Source organism: Crocodylus siamensis, chromosome 2 (genome assembly GCF_052110815.1).
Source record: "Crocodylus siamensis isolate JL-2025a chromosome 2, ASM5211081v1, whole genome shotgun sequence".
NCBI classification, from domain to species: Eukaryota; Metazoa; Chordata; order Crocodylia; family Crocodylidae; genus Crocodylus; species Crocodylus siamensis.
Genome location: NC_143396.1, coordinates 65,535,882 through 65,556,380, shown reverse-complemented (window position 1 = coordinate 65,556,380; position 20,499 = coordinate 65,535,882). Strand labels below are relative to the sequence as shown.

Below are 20,499 nucleotides of genomic sequence, written 5' to 3'. Positions count from 1 at the left end.
CTGTAGTAATGGGAGCTCAGCTACATTCATGGAACCATCCACCCTAACCTGGGGCTGTATATCCAGGCACTGGGGGAGGAAATTCAGCAGGAACGAGCAGAGCTTCAGGAAACATGCGCAAGACCTTAATCTACATTCTGTCATCTTCCTAAAAACAACCCCAGGCAACAAAAACTCTATCTTCAAATCTACTGCACTGCCAGGAAAACTTCACAGGAGCCAGAACTACTTTAGAGAAAATTAGGGCACCTATATATATGCCTGATGCCAGCTCCAATACATTCTAATTAGAACATGCCAGAACAGATTCAATTAACCTAATTAGCATGCCCCAGCAGCCTCAGCGTCACATGTATTCAGCATCACAATGTTTCAAAATGGCAGTGGGGGGACTTTAAGTAAAGCTCATCAAACAAACTTCACTTGAAGTGCCTTCGCTGGCATTTTGAAGTGAAGGACACTGAACACACGAGACACTATGGGCATTTTAAAGGGGCTCCTGAGAGCAGCTCTAATTAAAATACCCCACCCTGGAGCATGTGTAAAGACATCCTTAGTTTCTAAGGAATCCAGCATCCTTTTACACAGGTGAGAAACTCTACCTCCCTGGAAAAAACCAAGTGAAGGAATCTCCACAAGGGGGTGCTCACTGAATTTTTTTTTTTATTATATAGAGTTTGCTTACATGGGTTTTAATACCAGAAGGGAAGATCCAACTCAAAGTATGTTGCAGTTAGTTTTGTTGTGCAGACCAATGATAATACCAAGTACTTATGCATCCTGAACTGAGAGCTTGTCTTCCACAGATCTCACAGTGATTTACAATGATCTCTTTAATACCTCCCTAACCTAATCACCATAGTTGCTGACTTTTTCCCCCCCTGGCATTAATCCTTTTCTTGTTAGCAAATCATGTATACAAGGGCTGAGCTTCTGCTTCTCATTTACCTAGTGAATATAGGAACACGATACAACTTCAAAGTTGCTGATTTGAGCTGTACATTATCTACATTCACATAACCTTTCTACTTCAGCTGCCAAACACTAAAGAGCCATCAATATAGGAATCTACTCCTTTTTAGATATAGTTCCTAATTCATACAAATACCATACCATATACAAAAAAACCAGCTACAAATTCTTCCTTCTCTAAATACATCATTAGAAATTTTATTACCTGAGTGCTGATAGATCTGGTTCCATCTGTTGCCTCTACTGTCAGGTTGTAATTTGATTTCTGTTCTGCATCAAGAGGTCTAGCGACAATGATGGTTCCGGTGCCCTTGTCCACATCAAAACGGCTGTCATAGTTGCCACCTGATTCAAAAAATTGGAAGAGATAGTTCATAAAATACTGCATTGATATAGTGCTGTTTGTTATCTCATGAAGCTTAATGGAGGTGGAAAAACAGAAAGTGTTTTAAAAACTTTGTTTGAATGGCAATCTAGTGGTAGCAAAATATTATCACTTGGGGGTATTTAGGTCTGAGCACATCCCTCATATGGCTTTGGCTGACTCATGCCACTGACTGCATTCAGATTGTTCTTCAGATTGTTGACTACCCATCACTAAACCTTTAAATCAACATGTACTCTTTTCCTAAAGACACGCTGCAACACAACCACAGGTTACTGGATCTGTTTGCAGGAAGTATGGCAAGTGTTGTGCAGGTCAGAGTAAAATATTCCAACAGTCCCACCTGTGCGTCTCAAAGCTTCCTGAAAGGCATGCAGGTCCATAGTCTCAAAAGGTGTTTAGGCACCTAACTCAGATGGAAATTAATAGGAGTTAGATGCCTATCTTGAGGATTTGCCTACGCTGCTTTTCTGAAACTCATTTACTTCCCTTGCAAAACTTCCCAAATTGCCCTCTGATATATAGTTCAATAATCATCTTGAAATGGAGCTGAATAATCAGTCAGTTCATTTAAATGTTTAATTAATCATCATAATAATATTTTTGACACACTGAGCCAACTGCCCTGACAACACAGTAGCCATGAAGATCAAATATTGTTAACAGTGATGAATACTGGCCATTAAGTTCACTGATTTCAACTTTTAGAAAAAACTATCTAAAATGGAGGAATTAATTCTATTTTTGTCAACCTAATGCTTGTAGTAGCAAAGCCATTTGTCTTAATTATGTTGTGCATATGTTTTCTAATTATATTTTAGGACCATACTATTCAGACATAAGCTGAGGAGATTTTTATAAGATCTGAAAGGCTTAGTTTTGTAAAAAAAACTCACTGAGTTTCACATGTGAAAAGCCATGTCTTAAAGTGAGGGAGCAAAATAACATCAATGCTAGAAGTCCACTTTACTTGAAGAATGGTAAATTCTGAAATTAGCTACATTTCAAACCTGAACAGATTTTGCCTTTAGAGTGTTACATCTGCCTGGGAAAGATGGGCTGGACTCTGCTTCATTTACTGACAGAAATTTAGTAACAGTGAATGGTAGTGATTTTGGCACTTCTGGAGTCTCACTGCTGTTCAGCTACCCTTACAGTCTCAGAAAAAAAAATTCCACAGCATGAACACAGATATAAAATGGTATGGTGAGAAATTCAAACACTTCAGTTTGAGTATATTTGTACCCTTCAGAAAGTGTGTCCCTAACTTCTCTTCTGCTGTTGGTAAGTAATATCGTTTCTCCATATGGTTAATAAATAGGAATTTCATATCTGGGTCTAACTGCATTCCCCACTAAAGGGGAATAACAGAGTGATTGGGCATGGCCTGTCTGGTTACGTTTGCTTTAAAATAAAGGCAATTTCACCAGCTTACTTTATTGCTTTTGTGTTAGAAATCCTAAGTCCTGCAATGCTTTTACAAGCAAATTACAAATTTTGTATAAAATTTTTATTGTATTAGTGGTGATTATCTGTTTCTCAACTGAAGCAGCAACCAGCCCATCAATCTCCATCTGGTATATGAAAGGGGCAGTAGCAACAATTTTGGCCAAATACCAAAACGAAAACTCGGAAATGGTGCTGAATGTATGTAATGATAAAAAAACCAAAACCAAAACCAACCTGTTACAAATGCAACTATAAAATCTTTCATTCTTGAAGAGTTACTAAAATATTCAAAAATGTATGCTTTTGTTTCAGATCTCATAATCTGGTAATAAATTATGTGATCTCAGCAGATACCTTCTGCTGTACAGTTCAGGTCACAAGCCATCTGAAAGATGTAAAATACTTCACTAGCAAGCTTGTCTCCTGGCACAGCCAAAAAGAAAGAAAGCATGGAAAGCAAGCACAGAACACAAAGGAAAGCTGTCAATCAAATTAATTCATGCTATTAGAAACAGTAAAGAGGTGCAGTAAGATCATTTGTAAAAACAGCTGATAACTTGACAGTGAACTATTCATATAACTATCAAACTATCCAAAGCACTTTTTGTTAAGAAAAAAGGTGCAAGTTGCAATCTCTGGGGCCTAGTCCTGCCATTGATCTCTGTAAAAAACTCCAAATGGGAATAGTGTGTTAAACAACAGCAGGACAAGGTAATGTGTTTTCAGTGCATTCACAAAACAACTAAGCATACAAATATAAACACCATAAATGCCTAAACCATATCGTATGCTTAGAAGGAAAAAAACAACAGATATATCATTAGGATAATAACACATTATACACAATGCATGGCAGCTGAAACAAAGGAAAAGAAAGAAAAAGAGTTTAATTGCACTGTATGTCCCAAAACCAGGAACTACCAGATCCCACTAAAAGAGACATCCCAGAAAATATAATAATTCTGCTCTATTTAAATTGCCTTTACTAGAATTATACGTAACTTCTTCCTTTTCAGGTCTAAGACCTTCTCCTTCCTTGTTTTTCTTGATGTTTGGCAACCCTGGCCTCCCCCTGTCTGCCTATTTTTCATCCCAAATGAATTTCCTCCCTGGCTCACGGTGTGGAAATTTCTACCTTTTAGTAGAAGAGAAGAGAAACTTGCCACTGGTAAAAATGTGTCAGTTGATCCACTGTAACTTTTTCTTCTATCTACTCCTACCCTGTAGTAAGTGAAGCTTCACAACAACTTACCCTGAGCCAAACAGGTGGTAAATTAATTGGAGGTTAACTTCCTTCTACCATGAGATACTAACAAAATAGCTACAGCAAATTCAACTGAATCACAAGTTAAGTCCCCTCCTCCCCACTCAATAGCTTTAACTGTTTATTCTATGTATGCCATCAGATAAATTGCCTTGCACATCTGTCTTACCAACTATTTACTTACTTATTTCCTGCTTCTACTTTGGAAGGGGGTAGGGGAAGGAGATAGTGAACCCTTGCTTCTCACTGCTGCTACCACTGGTGCAGATAGACCTTACTGTGGAATAGATATATCCCATTACTCTACTACCTGGACGTATGGAAGGAGACTTCACTTTCCCTTTCCTATTTTTAAAAAATATCTGAGTGTAATTTTATTGAACAGGAACCTTCATTTTATTTATTTTTATAAAATGCTACTCTCTGTCTAAATATTAGTATTAAAACAACATCACAACCAGCCCTGAATCATGGATCATGAAGCCACCTTTTAGGGACAGCATATACATATATACATACATATGTCTGTATGAATGTACAAGAGGACTTTTAGAGATGACCAGGGAAGTGACATTTGTATAATTATGGTAAATGGATTAAGGTTTGCAAAGTTTAATTATCTCTCTAACTTCCTTAGGAATAATTTAAAAGTGAAACAATGTTGCAAAAACCTGAAACGTGATAAAAAGTTAAAGACTAGTCTTGATATTTTCCTTTTGCGATTCAAAAATAATCTGGATTCACATTCACAACTTAGATTTCCACAGATCCCTGAGATAAGGTAGGCACTCAAATCTCATAGGTGGGTATCTTTGAAAATCCCATCCCCAGAGTCTTGTAGAGATGAGGTGGGTTGTGACAGGGTCAAAATAGCACTTCGGTGGATAATTAGCAGATGTTAGCAGTACCTAATTTTGAAAAAATGAGCAAAAAAAAAATCTTTTTAAATATCAGCTATATGTTAAATGTAAACTCTCTACACTCTTCCTATTTGGCAAATATCAGCTACCTCCACTATCACAGTCTGGTATAGAGTCTCCAGGGGTAGAAATTCCAAAAAAGAAATAGCTATACTTATATTTACATAGAAGTACAATAATTATATTAACATTAATAACTGACAGCACTTCAAAAAGCTGACAGCACTTTAAGTCTTCACTCTCCTGGCTGTATCCAGGGATTGGGTACAAGAAAGCAGTGTGAGCACTGAATTCTCTCTCACCTGTCTTGGGGTGCAGCAACCCTCACTAGCACAGAGAAGCATCATTCTTACTACTTTTTCTAAGCCACAAATTGCCTCTTAGTTCATTTATAAAATGTCTGTAAGTCACTTCTAAAGTTATAATAGAACATTTCTGTAATCATACTGTTATTTAAAAACAATGTTCTCTTCAAATTTTAACTTCACTCTAACATAATAATAAAGATCTTAAGACTAATACACTTACAGTTAGAGAAATTCAACCTTCTTTGCTTTTCTGATAGGATAGAAAGTGGGCTGGTAAGGAAGCCTTAAAAACACAACATTCACTAAAATATACTTAACATAGAAAACCCTTAACACATCCTTACCAGTAATGTCAAACCAGAGTGGTGTGCCAAGAGGTTCAACAGCTATTACACCGATCATGTGAGCTACTGGATCACTCTCCATCACCGTAAAAGAAAAAAACATTTCCTCAAAAAAAATGGGTTCTGTGGGTGGGATGGGCTTTGAAATCCATTCTATATGAAGCCGAGTTGTTGATGACTTTTGTGGGCGTCCATTATCCACAGCTTTAATCTAGGAAACAGAGACATCTTTTGTACAAAAGAAACCACATAATCATGTTTATTGCATTAGCAAAAAACCCCACAAACATACACACATAAAACCCCAAAATGCTCATCACTAGGAGACAGATTAAAAAAAAAGAGCTAAGTACCTGCTGCAAGGCACTACATACCTTAACTTCCTTGGGAAGCCAGTGGGAGTTAAGGGCATACAACACTTCATAAAACTATTCTTTTGGCTGCTATAACTTTCATATTTATTTTACCGGCTTCCTTAAAAATAGTTTAGGTTCAGTTGTCATATTTTAAATTTCAGACATGTTTTCTATTTGCCTCTCTACCAATAAGGACAGCAACATTTTCTTACTCTCAGTGCAAGAAAACAGCATCTGAATTAATGGTTAATATAGTAAAAGTGCAATATTTCTGAATCAGTATCAAGTGTTGCCTGGTACTTCTTAATTTGCAAAATACAAAGTCACTCAAGCAACAACTATGGAGTAACAAGTGATGAGGACCTTACAGATTCAAAGCATATGTATTCTCAACTCACAGAAAGAATATCATATTCTCCTGCTGCAGAAAATTTCTTTGATGAAACCACTCCTGTTTTCGGTTCAATAAAGAATTTGCCTTGTTCATCACCGTCTTCAATGCTGTAAGATATTTCTGCATTGGGGCCTTCATCTTTATCTGCAGCAATAACCCGATAGATAGGTTCTCTCTTTGCAGTTCTTTCTCGTTCTGGTTTATCACGCTCTGGAAGCCTGATTTTGTAGAACTTTTGCAAAAACTGAGGCTTATTGTCGTTTTCATCTAAGACCTTTATAATCACCCGGGCGATGGTTGATTTTGCGGGAATGCCGTTATCTGTTACAGTTACCTATTTTTATAAGGGAGATACGGTTAATCTTCAGTTGAAGCATGGTCTTTTCAAGATTACATTAATTCGTTTCTCCAAATATTCTTCAAACACGTACATTGTTCTATAACAACAGAATAGTTCTTCAACTATATTTTCCTGCAGAAGGCTGACTATAGATATTTAATGACTATTTTAAAAGCACTAAAGACATTTATTCAGTTTTTGTTTTAACATTTTGACTCTTTAAGTGTATCATGTAGGAGTTAAATCGACATATATTAAAATCAACAGAATAATTTTTAACACTGTATTTGAAATGCTAACTTCTTGAATGTCAGCACCACTGTGCACATTTTATATATTACTGCAAGTAATAGCTTTATGTAGTAACACGTTAATATATATTTTTAGCATAGTGTTCTTTCAAAGCTGTTGTTTTGAGTTTAACGGTTTGTGATTTTCCAGCTCAAAAGATGCAATTTATAAAGGGCAGGAAAATGTATAACTTTTGAGATTTGACAGGATTATGCATTCAAAGAAAGCAATACACTTTAAGACATGAAAATCACTATCCTGTTTGAATGAGGGATAAAAAATAGCCTTTTCAAATATAAGCAAGTGCATAACACAATTCATTTCCCATTTCTCCTTTATGATCTGGAAACAAAACATACCCCCTCCTATTTTTATTTACTAGGGGTGCAGGGATAGAGAATTTCTGGGCTGATACCAATGCCCAATTTTTAATGAACCATATTGGCCAATTAGCCAATTGCTGATATACTGTCGCAGCTTGGAGAGCAGTATCCGGCTGGTAAGTGTTGTGGGGAAAGAGGCAAGGGAAGGGGGATGCGGGGAGAGTGAGGCCCCAGAGGTGAGGGAGGGACTGGGATTGGGCTGGGGCAGGTGCTGCACAGCTGGGGTGGGGTGCACAACAGAACAACGTGCAGCTTATCCAGGGGGCACAGGGAGGGAGGGGGCGGTTCCACCGCTGCATGTTCCCCATCGCTCCTGGGGGGAGGTATATATTCCCGGATCTGCACGTGGGGCGAGGGTGGGTTGCCACTGCCCTCCCAGTGCTGTTGGCTCCTGCCCTGAGCACAGCCTAGCCCAGCCCCCCACTGAGAAGAACCCTGCACCACTCTGCCCCCAGATCACAGCAGCAGCCTGCCTGCACTCCATACCCCCTGTGCTCTCCTGGGGTGTGCACAGCAGCAGGAGCTGCCTCCCTCTGCGCTCCTGAGACAAGCCATGGCTCTGTCCCATGCCCCACCCTGGATGTGCAGCACCTGACCCTGCCCCAGCCCCATTCCCTCCCTCACCGCTGGCGCCTCTATCTGCCTCCCCTCGCACAAACTTACCAAGCAAATTCGATCCCTCTCCACACTGCTGGGCTTCACTCCTGGATGCCTGCATGCTGCCACGCAGCTGCGTGCACACACACGGCATTTACTGGCTACATTATCGACAACGTTGGGCAAAAAAAGCCAACTATCGATACTGTCAATTTTCCCAATACCAGTGTTGATGCAATATGAGACCAATGTATTGGTGTACCTCTATTATTTAACTCTTCTACAAAAGCTACACACACACACACAAAGCCATCTCTCTCAATATTAGCTTCAAGGTTGATCTGACTTTATTGGTAACAGCGGTCCACAAACGACTAATAAAAAGAGATTCATGTTCATCTGAGTTCTTTTAGAAAGTGATGAAGGAAATGATACTTACCGACTGAAAAAAGACCAAACTGGTAGGGAAACTCCAGACATTTATGATAGTATTACAAGCCAAGGTAGTTTAAAAATCTTTCTTAAAATTGTTTTACTACCTGCTTTAAGGCAGTAATGTATTTTCAGATTTTTTTCCTCCTGACCCTATGGCTGTCACTCATGAACACAACTTAATTAATGTAATTACTACAGAATCAGGCACAAAGTGTTAATACTATTTACAGCCTTCTATGCAACAGGTAACATGATTAGAAATGTGGTGGCCTGGGAGAGAATTTAGCTGAAAATGTGGCAAACATTCAGAATAAAATGACTGGTTAACATTGTTACAAGTCTATTATCAGCAGCAACAATTTGTTTAAATCTCATAAATTTTCTGCCATGACCTGCCTGTCCTACACCTACCAATTAGTTAAGAATGGTTTCCAAAGAAATAGAAGGAATACTTATAGAATAATATTCACTAAGATAGTGATTCTCAACCGGTACCTTGGGATTCTTTCAAGGGTGCCATGGGTTCCATGCCATGTTAGCACTGTCAGGTGTGCAGACACAATTCACAAGACAAACTCAGAGATTTCAAATAGGAATTAATAACATCAAAAAGATTGACCACTGTGGTTTTTCTGAGTTTTTTGCAACAGAAAAATTATTGTATTGTTTTTCCGTAGTCAAAAAAGGTAGTGAAAACTAAAAGCTGGTATTTTCTAAGGGATTAATTGAGTCTAATGAGGGGTGTCTTGAGTCTAAAAAGATTGAGGACCACTGCCTTAAGAGGTACCAGATCTTTTGACCATGGACCCATGTTCATTTCTACCAGTAAGAATAATTCTTACAGGTAAAAAAATAGCCCAGGAGCTGGAGCATATCTGTTCCAGCTCCCCCAGTGTAGAGCTACATAGGTGACCTTTCCAGCCAGGAGCCACCTGAAAGATGTTTCTCCCGGAGGGGGTATGTTCCCATACGAGAAACGGAATGACTGCTTAAGCACTTGCAGTTTCTACTGAGAGAATGACGATTCTCCTGGTAGAAATGTAATGCCTGTATATGGCTTTCCTTGATCTCTATTATTCTTTCTTTTCTTTCATAGTCTTCATTTTTAGCTAATGGATTTTAGCTTTTCCATACTCATATGAGCATACACAAAATAATATGAAGCATTTCTAAATTAGCACAGCGTGCCGTTCTTCTGTCTTATCTGTGGACTCCTGTCCACCAAGGTACTCTTCTGTTTTCTTTATTATGTCTCTCCTTTTCTTCATTTATCGAGTCACCTTCTTTTCCTTTGTGTCCTCTTTCTTTGCCTTTCCTTTACCATCTCTTTTATTACACAGAAACACACAGGAACGTTTGAGGGTCACCAAAGCCTGGCCTTCTGTTATCACAGGAAACTGATAGTGTAGTATACACTCACCTAATCCTAATGGATGATTGCTTAAAGCTCTAAAGGAATGCAAAAATCAAACAAAAAACAAAGGTCTCTGCCAAGAAGTTTAGTGGGAAATGGCTTCCAAATCAGCAGTTTAATTCTATATCTGATTTTGCAAGGGAAATGGCAGACATTGTTTTTGGCAGATGCTTCTTCTGACAGAGAGTTGTTGCATTACAGCTGTTCTAAGGCAGACTGCTGCTTCACTTTTTGCTGTGAGTTATGGAGTATATTATTGATATGAAGTTTTGAGTTAGGAAGAGGGTTTTATTCCAGGGGTTGACAATGGATTCCTTTGCTGATAAACTGATAAGAGCTTGAGGAGTTTGACTATAAAAGAGCTGAAGGAGGCAAGGAAACTATGAGACCATAATCTCAGGATGAAACTAGGGTTTTGCTATTGACTCCAATAGAAAAAAAAAGATTTCATCCTCACGCTCTGCACAAGAAGAGATAAGGGTTCTCTTTCTTAAGGCAACAGGAGATGGGAAATCTGGTAAGGTTACCGTCTATAGGTATAATAAAGATGAAGAAAAAAAATTGCTTAAATGTGAATTAGTTATCCATCCTCATCTTCATTTCTTCTATACATTCAAATAATGCACCCTTTTAGAAGGTGAATGGAAAAAATGGCACAAAAGTTTTTGGAGTAAAGGAAGAGCAGGATACATTCATGCTGGGAGCAACAGAACAAGACATGCCAAAGTATACTTATCTATTTGTACAAAATAATCATTAGCCTGGCCCCAAAAATAAACCAGCTACCCCTCCACTCCCTTCCTCCCAAATTTGATTTGAAAACAATATCAGTTTGGGGTTTCTAACGTGCTGTTAATAACTGTAAGGGAAATGAAAATGAACTTTTAGAGTGTTTCAATATAATGGCGTCAATTTAAGTAATAAGCAGGGATCCTGGTTTTGTGATAAAAAAAAATCCCCAATTTTCCAATTAAAAAAAATAACCCCACATCCACATTTTTCCATGATCAAAATGAAACAACACTATACCTATGATATTACTGGTGTTTTGTTTTAATCATGGAACCTGCAGATTTTAATCCAAAAATTAGGGATTTTTTTTTAAATCAGAGAAAACCAGGATCTATGGTGATAGTTGGATAAAACAGCAATAAAAAATCTTAATAATATTAAGACAAAAAAGGGTAAATTACCTGTGTTTAAAGGAAAAAAAAAGTTTTAAAGGCTACCTTCAAATTAGGAAAATTAGAGATGCGCGCACAGCAAAGTATATTATTATTTATTACTACATAAACAAGAATGCAATGAGGAGTGCTATTTTAATAGCAAACAAGGAATAAACCCATCAACCCATCTGGTCAATATTTCACTGCTCAATTAATTAGCCAGCTGTACAGCACTTGGCTCAAGCTGCTTATAATGTTGCCACCCTTCTGTGAATTCCTGGGTTTCTTTCTGAACTATTTTCAAAGGTATTGCCATAAAACTAGCAAATGGGCATACGGCTATTTCAGACATTTTGTCTTTCATTATCCCGTAATGCAGGGGTGGGCAAAACATGGCCCACGGGCCTTCTATCTGGCCCATGGGGCCCCCCAAAAAATGTAGAAAATTAATATTTCTCTGCCCTGCAGGCTGCAACAGCAAGGCCACCTGGCCCTGCCCCCCAGCTGGAAGCCCCAGCTACGTTTTCTGGGCTGGGAGCACGTGGCAGCCCCTGCGCGGGAAGCTCAGGTACGTGGGGGCAGGGGGGATCTCGGTCAGGAAAGGAGCGTGGCGGGGGGGGTGGGAAGCAGCCTCTCCTCACTTCACACACAGTGTCCAGTGCTGCAGCTGCTTGTAGCCCACGTGGGGCTGCCTATGCCCACTGCAGACAGCCCCATGCAGGCTGTGAGTGCCTGCAGCATAGGGCAGGACTGCTTCCCCCCCATGCTCAGCTTTTCCCTGGGCTTCTTCCCTTTGCAGAGAAAAGCGGCCCCTTGCCTGCCCCATGGCCGGCGCTCCCCACTGCAGGCTCTTGTAGTCCACATAGGGCTGTCCGGACCAGGCAAAAGGAGCCCCAGGAAGGCTGCAAGCGGCTGCAGGGCTGGGTGCCAGGCATGGGGCAGGGAGGGGCTGCTTTCCCCACCCCGCTGCACTCAGCACCACCCTGTAACCTGGCTCCACTGCCAGGCTGGCAGTGGGGTGGGGTTACAAGCTGGTGCTGAGTGCGGGAAAAGGTGGCTCCTTGCCCGCCCCATGGCCAGCACCCCGTGCTGCAGCCACCTGCAACCTGCCTAGGGCTGCCAGTGCCTGCTCTGGACAGCCCTGCATGGGCTGCGAGCACCTGCAGTGGGGAGTGCCAGTCATGGGGCAGGCGAGGGGCTACTTTTCCCTAAGCTCAACACCAGTTTCTTCCCTGCTGGCGAGCAGGGGGTTGGTGCTGTGAACTGCCCCCCTGCTGAGATTAGAACCTATTAATACTAGAAAACAGAAGTTAGGTGGCTGGGTAAATGCCACTTGGGCACATAAAATTAAACAGGATTCTGTCCTGAGTCAGTTGTTACCCCTTATTCACTCCGACTAATACAAAATGTCCTGCAGCCCAATTCTGCCCTATTGCTACACTTGTATCATCTCCAAAGATGACCCAGAAATGAAACAGATGAAAAACATTTCGCTTTGTACATTGAGAATTTGGCTCCCAGCTATGTAAGGACAGAGGAGTTCCAAGAAGGTGCTGTGCATACTAGGAACCCCAGTTCAAAGTGGGGCTCCTGTGCTGTAGCCTGTACATGGTCAATGTGATATATCAGGGAATAAACTTGATTTACAAGTAAATGTATTTCTTGCATTCTTTGTTGAGGTACCTTCCAAATTCTGATTAAACCCAGGATGGGTAATGGAGCAGTACTGTTGAATTTTGCTAGCTGATGTTACAGCTTCTCATCTAGATCTTTGGAATACAGAAAGAATCACATTTCCAGTGAAGTATTACATAAAATGTAAATATCACTGGGAATATTAATGTCTGAACTTCAGATCTCAGAGCCACTAAACTAGCATCATGGCCTAATAATATAAGTGATAAAAAATGGAGTTAGCATGGAGATAGCCCAAAAATAAAATCAACAGGATGAAGTATCAAACAACAACTTTTACCATTTGCAAAAAAGAGAAAGCCAGAAGACATGAAAACAATATACAGAAGAGATGCATGACCACTCACAAACGTGAACCTAAACAAGAGCTAACCCACTCATAAGTTTAGAGACAACTAAGGAGCACATTTTTCAGGCTGACAACACTCAGATATCTCAATGGAGATGATGAGATACAGTACTCAGAGGAAAGGCTTTTGTAACACAAGGGCAATAACACAGGCAAGCATCTTAAAGGAGAAATCTTTCAACCAGATGGAGCAACAGCTATGTGTAAACAGGTTCTCAGCTTGTTAAGACTGTGGCTAACGTGCCTGCTTAGGGGGGTGCTTTCTTATTTGCCTGCCAAGATTATCTGTGTTTCAATATACAATGTGGGAACAGGAAGCAGATTCCCCTTTTTTGCAGGTGGCTGGGAGTTTGACTCAAAACTCTATACCCAAACACAATGGCCAGCACAACCAGACTTTTTAAAAATTGTTTTAAAACACAGGATCAATTGGCTCTGTTTCTACCTAATGCTAACTACCTTGGGCAGTTAAAAGAAAAATCTGTCCTACACAAGCAGTACAATGTTTCTTATCTACCTCTCACGGGGACTTTATGACATTAAATTAATGTTTATAAACCGCACTGAGAAACTTCAAATGAAAGATGTCATGCAAGTACAAAGCATTATTAACAAAGGATTCCAATAGAAAAAGGCTCTATTATTCTTCTGCCCCAGTAGAAATTTTGATTTTACTCCTAAAAATTAAGCTATCCACTACTTGATAAATCACACCTTTCATAAAGTTGAATAAGAGCCTGTATTGTACAAATGTAAAGTTTTGTTAGTTTGATATCACGTATAACTATAACCACAAAGCACTGATCTCACTGTATATGGAAACTGTATTTCCTGAGTTTCTTTAAAAAAAGAAAAAAATATATTGTTTTCCACGAAGATCAGATGGTATAAGACTAACACCGAACTCCAGTTATCAATTAAATCAGGGGTGGGCAAAATACGGCCCGCGGGCTGGATATGGTCCATGAGGCTATTCTAGCGAGCCCGTGGGACCCCTAAAAAAATCTGGAAAATTAATATTTCTCTGCCCTTGGTTCCTGTCAACAGGACCCAGGGGAAGCCCGGAGGGTTCCAACAACAGTAGGGCCCACCCTGCCCCCACCCTCCCCAGCCAGGGTTTCTGGGATGGGAGCACGTGGTTGCCCTGGCGTGGGGAGCTCAGGTAAGTGGGGAGGGGGGAATCCATGCAAGGAAGGAGTGTGTGTGTGGGGAGGGAGGGGGAAGCAGCCCCTCCCCGCCCATGCCTGCTACTGGGTAAGCAGCCTTCCACCCAAAATAATTGCCCGCCCCGAATTAAAAGGTATGTAAGGCCCTAGCAGAGGGAAATGAAAATAGTTACGGAGCTGGGACACATGACTTCTGCAGAGAGGACTGAGAGAACTGGGCTTACTTAGTCTGGAGAAGAGAAGACAAAGGTGGGATTTAATAGCAGCCTTCAACTATCTAAAGGGTGGTTCCAAAGAAGATGAAGCTAGACTGTTCTCAGAGGTGGCAGATGACAGAACAAGGAGTAATGGTCTCAAGCTGCAGATAGGGAAGTTTAGGTTAGATATTAGGGAAAACTCTCTTACTAGGAAGGTAGTAAAACATTGGAACAGGCTACCCAGCAAGGCTGTGGACTCTTCATCCTTGAAGGTTTTTAAGACCCAAGTAGACAAAGCTTTAACTGGGATGATCTAGCTAGGGACGGTCCTGCTTTTGAGCAGGGGTTTGGACTAGATGACCTCATGTGGCCCCTTCCAACCCTAATCTGCTATGATTCTATGATAAAAGAAGAATTCTGTCAAAGGGTTCAGGCATAGCTTATTGGACTCTGAATCCAAAATATCTTTCTAATGTTTTATCTGTCAGACATCTATATGTATGCATGTTTCCCAACATAAATACCCTTAAGTTCTGAATGCAAGTTAATCACATTATGAAAAATGAAACTCCTTTCTTACACGGCATCCATTCACTTCAATGGTAAAAGTCGGTGTTGGTATGTAGAGATCCTAACTGATCTCAGAGCCTAACTGACCTCTGTGATGCTTAACCAGAACCTAGATGGAATCTGGACACCTAAGTCACAAGCAGTGATTCTACCTGACCTTGCCCAGCAGTCATAACAATACTTAGGCCCCTAGTTCATTAGGGTCTCCATTTTTGCCTGAAACAGCCTAGACCAGGGATCTGCAACTTTTTGGGCAGAGGACCAAAAACACTCACAACCTCAACTTGTAAGATGTTGGCATGCTGGAGGGGATGGTGGGGGAGCCTTGAGAGGCATGATCCTTGTTGTAGCCATGCAGCCCTGGCCCCTTCCCTGCCCTCTGCCCAGAGGCACACCTGTCACAAGGAATGAGCCAGACCAAGGCTCCTCAGCTCCTCATACAGCTGCTTGCAGCCTGGGCTCTATGGCCAAGAGTCTGGGAAGTTGTGGCAGCCAACTGGGAGGCTGCAGTTGGATGCACCGGGGTCCACAGAGCCATGGCCTGGCTTGTTGCTGACAACAGGTACATGCATGCCTCTAGGTGGATAGCAGGGAAGGGGCTGAGACTGCTTGGCCACAACAAAGATCAGGCCCTTTGCAGCCGTCCGTCCCTAGGTGTGCATACCAAGCAAGATACCTTCCCATGCCATGTTCTGGCACACATTCCAAGGGTTGCTGACCCCTGGTCTAAACTTGGGCTACTCTGCAGCCTCAGAAGTGATCAATTCAGAATAGTTACTTATGTGTTTCTGTCCTCCCTAAAACCAGCTGCAATATGAGTCAGTATTGAAGACGCATAAACACTCTGCAAGTCCCCGATTCCTTAGCTGGGGACAGACCATGCTGAGTGACTATTTAAGTCACTCAGCTGAGAACACATATGTAGCTTAATAGAAACAGTGGAGCAAACTCATTCCATTACAACCCATCTGATCTCAAGACATATTTATAAGATCTACACAATCTCATAATCTGCCCAATTATTTTATTTCTAAAAAATTACTGAAAGATATGTATTTCTATGAATGGCAATCTTTGGATAACCAGGATGCTTTACTTCTATTCTCTGAGTTCTTTGTATGGAATATTCATAGAAAATATCACTTTCACTATATTTCAGAGATCTAAGAGAATTATTTACCTCCAGTATGTGCTCTCCTTGCTGTTCTCGGTCTAGCCTTCTTGATGTGGTTGCAATTAGACCTGCAAACATAACACAGCAATTCATCAGTCCTTCCACAAAAATAACTGGGATGGAGATTAGGTCAAGACAGAAATTATTGTTATGGCTACCCTCATGGTCTCATCTGTTTCTGCGGCATTTAAATATTTGTTTAAAAAAAAATTACATTCTTTACAGCTATGAAGATATCTGTCAGAACTTGACCCAGAGCTGATTTGTTTTGAGCCTTTAGGCAACAGACTTAATTGTGTTCCGATACATCTGTACATCTCCCATAGCACAACAGGAATCACAAGTGCATCCCACATACTAAATCTAACCAATATGTGAACTGTCTTTAATTCCAAGGTGTGCTCATTCATAAATTAATTTTAGCATTTGCCAGCCATTTTAGCAGAAGAATCCTGCTATTCATTGTGGTAAGAAGAATAAGCACAGATCCTCTCTTGAATTATAGCCAAACTGTTTCACCAGTAAAAAAAATAGTAATTTAAAGCAGGCTTAATCAGCCATCACAGGGAAATATTTGTTTGATACAAATCCACTGAGGAGGAGGATGTAGTAATCAAGAAAGTGACAAACATATTTTAGTGATAAAGATAGAAAGAAAGGAGCAAATATTCCAAGTTTTACGGGCAAAAATGTGGTGTTGTGGGACTAAGAATGCTAAGAATAGTGAAGTTCAAAATGACAGAGAACGAGGGAAATGAAGGAGTGCCAGAATAAAATGTGAGGAAAAGAAAGATTTTATTAATAATGTCCAAAGCAACAGAAAGCTCAATGAGAATGAGACTGGAGTTAGATTCTAGCTATGAACAAGTCCTACTTAAACTAATCCTTCCTAATGTCATCAGCCATCGAGATGCACTCATGATACAAGAAAAATTATACACTGTACTTCTACAGCACCTCTTACCTAAAAGATCTCCAAGTAAGGACAGAAGGCAGGGCAGGTTAGCACCTTAGGTTGCCTATACATGAGTGCAGAGCCTGGTCTAGTGCACTATTACAGTGTATCAGAACTGAGTCTGCTGAAGCGTGGTAATTACCAAACTCTAGGAGCCTCCTGTCTCGTGTCAGTACCCCCACACTTCAAAATGGCAGAGGGGGTGAAGGAACTAAAACTTGTTGAACAAGCTTCAGTTCAGCACCCCCACCACCATTTTGAAGTGTAGAAAAGCTGATGCACAAGATGCTACAGAGCTTTAATTAGAGGGGCTCTTGGAGCTGCCTCTCCCTCAGAGCACATGTAAAAGTACCATTTTAGCTCATTCAGAGGAATGAGCTTTCGTAGGCTAGAGCCTACTTCATCAGATGCTGAATGGACTTGTATATGCCCTCTGTAAGTCCATTCATAGCAAGTGATGAAGTAGGCTCTAGCCGACAAGAGCTCATGCTTCTCTGAACAAGTTAGTCTGTATAAGGTGCCACCCTGCCCTGTCTTCTGCCTAACTTTAGGCCAATATAGCTAACTACCTCTGGGTGAGCTATGTTAGGTAGATACCATTACCCTGTTTCCACGAACAGAAATATGGATACATTAGTGAATTGCCAAATCAGTGGCAAAAACAGTAGAACTCAGATCATCTAACACCCATTTGGTTTGTTTAATGACATTTCTTTATTAACAGTCACGTTTTGTACAATATATCACAAATTCATGTATCAGCTTTTCAAAACTGAGGTGGTACAGCAAAGAAAAAAGGTCTTCAGTTTTGCCTCAGAGCTCCAGGTAAATTAAAGCTTCAGAATAAAATAACCCACATCAATAGAATAAGATTCCAATTTTACTTAAAAAGAAGTTACAAGAAAAGTAGAATTTTATGGCTTTAGTTCATAGTTAGCAAAGTTTTTGCTGCAAGAGTTCTAGGTTATGTACATCAACAAAATGGGTAGCCATTACTGAATAATATGAAGAAAACTCACAGAAGGCAATAGAACAAATGTCAATCATTATAACTGCCATTCTTCAAAAAGTAAATAGTGTAAACCACAGACCTTTCAATTATGGTCAAAACTATTTTCCAGCAGTTTGGTTTTCCATTGTTTATTTTTATTTATTTATGTTTTTACCAATCTTAGTTTAGTTTACTTTAGTATTCTTCCTCCTCACTACCAACAACTGTTAATAACGTATTAGAGTTGATTATAATTCAATATTATAATATGGTTTGGTTACTGTATAATTCAAACAGAATAGGAACAAAAACATGAAAACAAACAAGCAATGCTTCATTTAGTACTGTTAAAGTGCTATACATTTAAAGAGAAGAAAAAAGGAAAATAAAACAAGCAAACCTTGTATCTGTATGATTTAAGTGATTTCTCATGTCTACAAGTTCCATAATGATTATAGAGCTTCAAATAGTGACAAATTGAAACATGTCATACACTCAAAGACAAAGCTTTCTCCAAGCCCCTCGCTCAAGGCGGATTATGCTTTTCTTGTCATGTGCACTAGCAGGAGTAAACAGTATTGTTAGCTGCAGAGTTACAAATGGTGAATAAGATGTCCGTCCCCCTTCTCTCACACAGCCTTTATGGAACTAAAGGTGGAACTTTGGAAAAAGCAGTTCCCCTACATGCCACATTTTGGGGAGCCAATGAATGTTTCTGAGAAAGTTCTAAATAGGCACACTGGAAGCAACCACACACTGAGATCCCAGGCAAATAATACATTTATGGTGCAATTAGCATGTTAATCACACAATGAATACAACATGCCACATTCAGCCAATTGACGGTGTCATACGATGGCCAACCAGTCACAAAGATAGTCCACATCCAAAAGAACATATAACTTCTATAAGCCCAACAGCATTATTTTAATGCTTAAAGGCCAACCAAAAGGGGCAGAGGAAAACCACAGGGGAAAGCGAGTATGGGGTTATGAATATGTAGAATTCCATAAAAGAATTCAGAGGGGGCTAACATCATTTGTGGAGAGTAATATGGATCCTCAATCAGGAGTGGCCAGCCTGCAGCACAAGTGCCACAAGTGGCATGGGCAGCCTGTGTGTGTAACAGGTGCCAGGCAGGGTAAGGAGTAAAAAAAACAAGCAATAGATTGGTCAGGCAAAAGGGGATCAAAGTGGTATTCTGGGAGCATCTGGCGCTTACTTTGCAGCATACTTGCCAAACAGGTAGGCCCCACTGATCTAGATGTTCAGTTCACACTCCTATCATGAGATTAAAAATCCTTCCCTTATAGCAGCAGCATGTAGGCACAACTCCATGAGGAAAAACCTGTGTTACTTCAGTAAGTTTTACCTTTCTACAGCCTTTTTGGCTTTAACTTGCATTGAAAGAGAGCACTGAGGGCTTGAACCATTAATAGTAAATTCCAAATAATATCTACAAAAGTATTAAGCAATAATGTAAACATTAACACACATATCCCACCTTTACTGCAAATAAATGTTCCAAATGAGACATCTAGAATACAACCATGCTCTACAGATTACAATCTATTAATTTATCAGAGTAAATTTTTCTACATTACTGAAACTGACTGGTAGATTTTGGAAACCAATAAACAAACACTGTATTTAAGATAAACAGGCTTTCATCTATTAACAGCCATGTTCCAGCAGTAGCAACAGTCTTTTGACGAAGGCTCATGATGTTGCATGCCACACAGTTCTGTTGAAATACTTCAGGTTGTTAACAGGAGGGTTTAAACCCTCATCATGTATATCCTGTAAAATCAGCAGAAACTAGTGCCAACAAAGGAAATAACACCTTTGGATTTAGAATCACACATACATGCACTGCATTCTTTGCATTTAACTCTTTCTGAATTGAAAAAGTTAGGGTTGCTCCTTGGAGTCTAAGTCATCCAGACAGGCATAGGTTTTTGTAAGCAACAGTCTGCTAGAATCTGAAAAAGTGGGCTGTCACTTACAAAAGCTCAACTTTCTGAATGAGTCAGTCTCCACAATGACACCCTGCTCTGCCTTTTGCCCAACTTCAAACTAACATGGCTAACTACTCCTCTTTAATGGAAAAATATGATCTTTATCTATTGAAATGAGATGGCTACTGTGCTGCAATATGAAATGAACCTTTTATAATCTATAGTAAATAATGGAAAGCCTTGAATGTGAAGTACTGTGATGAGTATGGATGTATTTAATTATATGCTTAAAACTCTCCCAAATTGTGGTCACGGTCACACATCTTTATGCTGCAATGTAATAAACTCATCAGTATCAGCTGAAATGCTAGGTGAAATTGTGGCCCCACTGACCTCCCAGTGATCTGGAGCCAGGATGGAGTTGGA

The 20,499-nt window shown here is 40.1% G+C and overlaps 1 protein-coding gene across 6 annotated transcripts in view; it reads right to left on the bottom strand.

Annotated features, from left to right (window-relative positions):
* Positions 1–20,499, bottom strand: part of FAT1 (FAT atypical cadherin 1) — a 164,614-nt gene that overhangs the window by 59,954 nt on the left and 84,161 nt on the right. For all 6 annotated transcript variants that reach the window (XM_090036045.1, XM_090036047.1, XM_090036041.1 and 3 more), the window contains exons 4-7: positions 16,176–16,237; positions 6,397–6,726; positions 5,643–5,853; positions 1,178–1,317 (exon numbers count right to left, since the gene is read on the bottom strand). In XM_090036045.1, coding sequence (XP_089892171.1) covers positions 1,178–1,317; positions 5,643–5,853; positions 6,397–6,726; positions 16,176–16,237 — 743 coding nt within the window. The remainder of the gene's footprint in view (positions 1–1,177; positions 1,318–5,642; positions 5,854–6,396; positions 6,727–16,175; positions 16,238–20,499) is intronic.